Source organism: Perca fluviatilis, chromosome 11 (genome assembly GCF_010015445.1).
Source record: "Perca fluviatilis chromosome 11, GENO_Pfluv_1.0, whole genome shotgun sequence".
In the NCBI taxonomy this organism is placed as follows: Eukaryota; Metazoa; Chordata; class Actinopteri; order Perciformes; family Percidae; genus Perca; species Perca fluviatilis.
The window spans coordinates 8,130,005-8,136,963 of record NC_053122.1 but is presented as its reverse complement, the minus strand read 5'-3'; the positions used below and the strand labels follow the sequence as shown (position 1 = coordinate 8,136,963).

The 6,959-nt window shown below is 42.6% G+C and overlaps 1 protein-coding gene across 1 annotated transcript in view; it reads left to right on the top strand.

Moving 5' to 3' along the window:
• Positions 1 to 406: 406 nt before the first annotated feature.
• The window catches only part of cntnap2b (contactin associated protein 2b), a 33,157-nt gene continuing 26,604 nt past the window's right edge, over positions 407 to 6,959 (top strand). Inside the window, exon 1 of the mRNA XM_039815670.1 lies at positions 407 to 985. Coding sequence (XP_039671604.1) covers positions 904 to 985 — 82 coding nt within the window. The 5' untranslated portion in view covers positions 407 to 903. The remainder of the gene's footprint in view (positions 986 to 6,959) is intronic.

Here is a 6,959-nt window from a genome sequence, read left to right as displayed (position 1 = left end):
GTCCATTATTGATTTCTTGAAATTGATTTTGAATCAATGCCATAGCTGTGTACAGGCCTGCCTGCTGCTCTCGAGTCACTGGTGTGTGCAATACATTCCAATTAAAATTCTATTCTGTTCAGAAATCAGAAAAGGGTTTATTGCCAAAGTAAGTTACACTTACAAGGAATTTGCCTTGGTGGGTGGTGCATACATAACCAAATAAACATGTTGAACATTCATGTGAAATAAACAATAAATACAGAAACAAATACAAAATAGCTGTTTAACATAAGAAAAAGGAGGCTGAAAGGATTGAGTGCAGACTGTGCAAAAAAATAAGTAATGTGCAATGGGCAGGTGTATATGTGTATTATATACTGTATATATATTTATTATATATACATGTGTTGTGTGCTGTGCACAGTATTGCACTTTTCTGTTGTGTTCCTTCCTGGGGGCTCCCCTCTGTCCCCTCCTCATTTCAGGGAGCCCTGTATTGTTGTACATAACAGACCGTACCAAGTGCGGCAGAGAGTGGGGGAGTATTGATTGGTCCGTGTGCTCAGCCGTTGGACAGCTCCTTGTGTGTCTGTCTGTCTGAAATCATGCACCTGGAGCGCGCGAGGCCAGGCCCGCAGCACGACCGCGTTCTTCTGTTCATAAACTAGCTAGTTCCCGGAGATTCTCGGTCAAAACCCCGCTGGAGTGTCCGCTGGGCAGGTGGACGAGAGCAGAGAGAGAAGACAATACGAAGCGGGCGGACAGCCATTGCTTTTCTCCTTCGCCTGCTAATAAAGAAAGCAGCGTCTCAGCCGTGTATCACCAGAACAACAGACAGCCCGGCGGCGGAGGGAACGCCGCACCGAGACCCGCCTGGACCCGCTTTATTGTCTCTTTGACTGGGTGGATTTCTGTGTGAAGATGGCTTATCTGGCCGCGCTGTTGTTGCTGCCTGTCCTGTGTAGCATCATCAGCACCTCCAGCGCTGCATCCTCAGTATCCCGTAAGTAGGCTAATACACACACACGCACGCACACACACACACACACACACACACACACGCACGCACGCGCGCGCGGCTAATTTGGTAGCTTGCTCCTGTTGGGGCAGTCTGTGCAGTCTGTGCAGTCAGGGATATGGACCACGGCCAGGACTCAGCATGAAGCCAGACCATCAGCAGCATAAAAACAGAAGGGCTGCTGGGGGATCATACGGTATTGTTGGCTAATAATGACGATATACACAGGTCAGGTTATCACTGTATTTAAGAAAAGTCATTATCATGAAGTCATTGTCACTGAAGAGGACAGTGTTTTTTAGAGCAGAAATGGAATCAGCCATATAGTCTGCTCTGTGTGTACAATATTTATGAGGCCTTCAGTTTAAGCATAATGCATAGAGTAAAGCAAATGTTGAACTAGAAAGCACAACAGTTCAATTTACATGTGTGCAGCAAGCGTATCAATAACATATTAATATCAGTTTTACAGAATAGAAAATAAAAACAACCGCCCATGCTGACCATTTCATTCATAGGTGCACCATAAATATGGTAACCAAAAATAGGAGTTTTACCTCTTTACCTTATTGGGTGACACTTTTACCCCCCACACCCGCCTGAAACCTATTGTGTGAGCATGTGTTAGAAAAACTCCCCTTCTTATTTTAGTTTTTATACACCACTCTTATTATTTATTCTTTTACTTCTCTATTTATGTGCTGCTGTAACAACTGAACTTTCTCTCTGGGGATCAATACAGGTACCTCACATTTTCACTTTAGTAGCCTACAGTAGGCTAGTATACTTGAGTATGGATGTGAGTAACCATGACCATAGAAGCACGAGACATATTAATGTAGGGCTTACTTACTATAAATATATTTTACGTTATGGAAACAATCCTCCCTCCCTCCAAAACTAACAGAGAAACGAAGTGTTGCCAGTTTGAATTTGGTTAATCGTCTGGATTTAAGCTGATCCTGTACTCTAATCTCAATTTAAATTGTAACCTGACCTTTCTACAGGTCTAAAAAAATATCCTCTTGAGTTGCATTATAGGGATTGCAGGATCCAATCCAAATATACCCTGAATCATCGAGGCCCAATTATATGCTTTGAAGTCAAGTCAATTTTATGTATAGAGCCCAATATCACAAATTTGCCTCCTGCGGCTATACAATCTGTACAGCATCTGTCCTTTCGACCCTCGCTTTGGATAAAGAAAAAGTCCCCCCAAAAATGCCTTTTTAACAGGGGGAAAAATGGAAGAATCCTCAGGAACAGCAACCGAGGATGGATCAGACATGATGTGCAATAGCCTAAATGTCGTGTGTGTACAGAACAGACCAACACAATACAATTACAATAGAGACGCTCCATATAACAAAAGTATACCCAGACTGTGAAGACATTTGAAAAATATGGATCCAGGAGGATGACAAGCAGCTTTCAGGTGTTGTTAAACAGATCCTGAGTCACACAAGCTCCTCTCTCCACCATGTAACCTGAAAAGAGGGCAGGCTTCACAAACGCACAAGAAGCAAAACTAAAAGCACAACACTCACACACACACAGGAGAAAGAAACAAACCCACGGACAGGCGAAAGAGAGACAGGGAGAGGCTGAATCTCCCTGGAGGAAAAAGATCCAGATCCAACATGCGGAATGAGGCGCTGACAGCAGAGAGAGAGAGAGAGAGAGAGAGAGAGAGAGAGAGAGAGAGAGAGAGAGAGAGAGAGAGAGAGAGAGAGAGAGAGAGAGAGAGAGAGAGAGAGAGAGAGAGAGAGAGAGAGAGAGAAACGTCCCAGCCCAGAGCAGCCGATGGTCCAGCACAGACGCTTTTAAATGTAACTTTACGACTCCTGCGCAACTTTTTATTACGAGAGAGGTACACATAGTCATGATAGAGATCAATTTTAGCCAAAGAAATTGATAGTGGATGAAATTAAGAGACTGTGGCCCCACCCTCGACAAATTGGTATTACAAGTTACAGATAGGAAGGTTGAATTTAATCTCTCAGGCTCACAACTCTCTCTGGATTTCTCAGCATGACTATGTTCAGAAGATTGTAGCGTCTGGCGTCTTTCCGGAGAAACTCGAGTGAAGATAATTACCTCTTCCGAAGAGTCCATCATGTTTTCTTTTTTTAATCCTCCATGTCCTCCTTGGCTACTAGCAACTGCGTGGAGGAGGAGTGGGAGGAGTGGGGGGCGGTCATGGAAGGCTTGTATCATGTGGATGTAGCGTATTGGCAGTTTAATTTTGAGAGTTTCTGTTTCTATTCCTTGTTTCCCTCACCTGCGTCATCGGAAAACAGCTGACAGTAGATTGACGTTTTACAGCGCTGTGCCGGCTCCAAAAACGGAAGAAACAACAACAATCCCAAAGCAAAGGCTCAGCGTCTCGCCTGTGACTCACACAAGCCTACGCCGTGTGTGCACTGCAGGTGTAGCCGGTTTAAAGATACAGAGGTCTGCATACGTTACGCATTCAATGTAGCCAAAGCGTAACACAACACAGCAGAGCCGCAACGCTAACCAAAGGCTGAAATGAATGGATAAACTATCCCTATGGAGGAGTTTGTCATTACTTAGAATTCCTCATGGTGGCGACAGAAACTCTGCACTATAGCTTTAAAGGTGCCTTGCCACACAAAACCGTTTTTACTTGCATTTTTTGAAATATGTCAGGTCCATATGTGTTTGTGTTATGTCATGAATGTGAAAATGAACTGCTACCTCCTCTGTCAGCTCTAGCCACTGAAAAGAAATAAAAAAATAATGCGAGAAATCAGGCCAATTACAAAAGCTGGTCAGTCTGACATCATGTTGCCTGAGCTCATTACTATTCATGAGCTCGCCCAGTTGAGCTGGGTATAGGATGCTGATAGCCAGGCTCTCATTGGCTAGCTATATTAGCCAATCAGAGTCAGGTTAGTAGCTTAGCTCGTTGAATATTAATGAAAACTGGCACAAATCGAGCTGAGTCTTCCTGCAGGCTTTCTATACCACGCTAGAATGGCTTGAAACAAGGTAACCAAGGCATTTTTTCCACAAAAAATGTTACAGAGTCCATGGTAGAACTTCAGACATTACCACAAAGTAATGAAATATGTGTGGCAGGGCACCTTTTAAGGACTCAACTTAATAAAAAACTGAGAATTTAGATAAAGTTCTTTTGCAGGGTGCGAATGTTCCACCAAAACAAGTTAACTTTTTTGGGACATTTTAGGCATTTACTTGACAGGACAGCTGAAGGTGTTTACTACCTATCAAGGCGCAACCCTGGCACGTCTTGATTATATACCAAGAGTACTTGCTTCCAGCCTTTAAACTATCCTCCTATCCCTTTATCCTGGAACAGCACAGCTTTCAACATGATGCTTCCTCTCATAGCTGGGCAATATATCGATGTTATATCGATACCGGGATATGAGACTAGATATTGTCTTAGATTTTGGATATCGTAAGTTTAGTCTTTGCCTGGTTTTAAAGGCTGCATTACAGTAAAGTGATGTAATTTGTGAATTTAGTGTTCTAACTGTTCTATTATTGGCCTTTTAAGTGATTATACAGTGCCTTGCGAAAGTATTCGGCCCCCTTGAACTTTTCGACCTTTTGCCACATTTCAGGCCTCAAACATAAAGATATAAAACTGTAATTTTTTGTGAAGAATCAACAACAAGTGGGACACAATCATGAAGTGGAACGAAATTTATTGGATATTTCAAACCTTTTAAACAAATAAAAAACTGAAATATTGGGCGTGCAAAATTATTCAGCCCCCTTAAGTTAATACTTTGTAGCGCACCTTTGCGCGATTACAGCTGTAAGTCGCTTGGGGTATGTCTCTATCAGTTTTGCACATCGAGAGAATGACATTTTCGCCCATTCCTCCTTGCAAAACAGCTCGAGCTCAGTGAGGTTGGATGGAGAGCGTTTGTGAACAGCAGTTTTCAGTTCTTTCCACAGATTCTCGATTGGATTCAGGTCTGGACTTTGACTTGGCCATTCTAACACCTGGATATGTTTATTTGTGAACCATTCCATTGTAGATTTTGCTTTATGTTTTGGATCATTGTCTTGTTGGAAGACAAATCTCCGTCCCAGTCTCAGGTCTTTTGCAGACTCCATCAGGTTTTCTTCCAGAATGGTCCTGTATTTGGCTCCATCCATCTTCCCATCAATTTTAACCATCTTCCCTGTCCCTGCTGAAGAAAAGCAGGCCCAAACCATGATGCTGCCACCACCATGTTTGACAGTGGGGATGGTGTGTTCAGGGTGATGAGCTGTGTTGCTTTTACGCCAAACATAACGTTTTGCATTGTTGCCAAAAGTTCGATTTTGTTTTCATCTGACCACAGCACCTTCTTCCACATGTTTGGTGTGTCTCCCAGGTGGCTTTTGGCAAACTTTAAACGACACTTTTATGGATATCTTTAAGAAATGGCTTTCTTCTTGCCACTCTTCCATAAAGGCCAGATTTGTGCAGTATACGACTGATTGTTGTCCTATGGACAGAGTCTCCCACCTCAGCTGTAGATCTCTGCAGTTCATCCAGAGTGATCATGGGCCTCTTGGCTGCATCTCTGATCAGTCTTCTCATTGTATGAGCTGAAAGTTTAGAGGGACGGCCGGGTCTCGTCGAGATTTGTAGTGGTCTGATACTCCTTCCATTTCAATATTATCGCTTGCACAGTGCTCCTTGGGATGTTTAAAACTTGGGAAATCTTTTTGTATCCAAACCGGCTTTAAACTTCTCCACAACAGTATCTCGGACCTGCCTGGTGTCGTTCCTTGTTCTTCATGATGCTCTCTGCGCTTTACACGGACCTCTGAGACCATCACAGAGCAGGTGCATTTATACGGAGACTTGATTACACACAGCTGGATTCTATTTATCATCATTAGTCATTTAGGTCAACATTGGATCATTCAGAGATCCTCACTGAACTTCTGGAGAGAGTTTGCTGCACTGAAAGTAAAGGGGCTGAATAATTTTGCACGCCCACTTTTTCAGTTTTTATTTGTTAAAAAGTTTGAAATAGCCAATGAATTTCGTTCCACTTCATGATTGTGTCCCACTTGTTGTTGATTCTTCACAAAAAATTACAGTTTTATATCTTTATGTTTGAGGCCTGAAATGTGGCCAAAGGTCGAAACGTTCAAGGGGCGGAATACTTTCGCGAAGGCACTGTATCCACATTATCGTGGCAAAATTGACATCAAGGCACTGTATTTGGTTAAGAATATCATGATATCTGATTTTCTCCATATCATCAGCCCGACCGATTGGCGGGATTGCTGTGGACGAAGTACACGCGGCGATACACTGGTAATGCATACAGCTAATTTAAATAAAACAGTTAACGTCATTTAATATTGTATGTGGCGTTTTCTTTTGCGGGGTGCAAACGTTCCACCAAAAGAAAGTTCCTTCCCGAGACTCTTTTGCAGAGCCACCGTTGCTGTGACCGGAGCTTAGCGCCACTCTAAGTGATTGTGATTGGTTTAAAGAAATGCAAACAACCCAGAGTTTTTATTTTTTTTACTTCTAACCCAGAATGTACATGTACTGTGTCTATTCAGCGAACAAATATTTTATTTATTTTCTTACTTTTTTTTGCTTTTCTCTCACGGGTATTGCCCTAACAAACCAATTTTTCCAGGTAGACATGTAGAAGTTTCTCACATTCAGACTAAAAATGTTTTGGTAATGGCATAAAGCTGAAAGTCTGCAGAGGGTGGCATCAGAGTGGTAGCTGTAGACTGGGAAAGACAAAACAGCCGGAAACATTATGGGGAAGCATAGTTGGAAACTGGCAACTTTGACCTCGACTTGGTACTAAGATCCTCTTTTGCAAAGGATTGAAATGACTCACTACCGACATTAGCACTTTGAGCAATGTCATCTGCATTAAAACACACGGTGTGGTATGACAAGTTGATATGCTATGATTCTTTGGTTTGACAATCC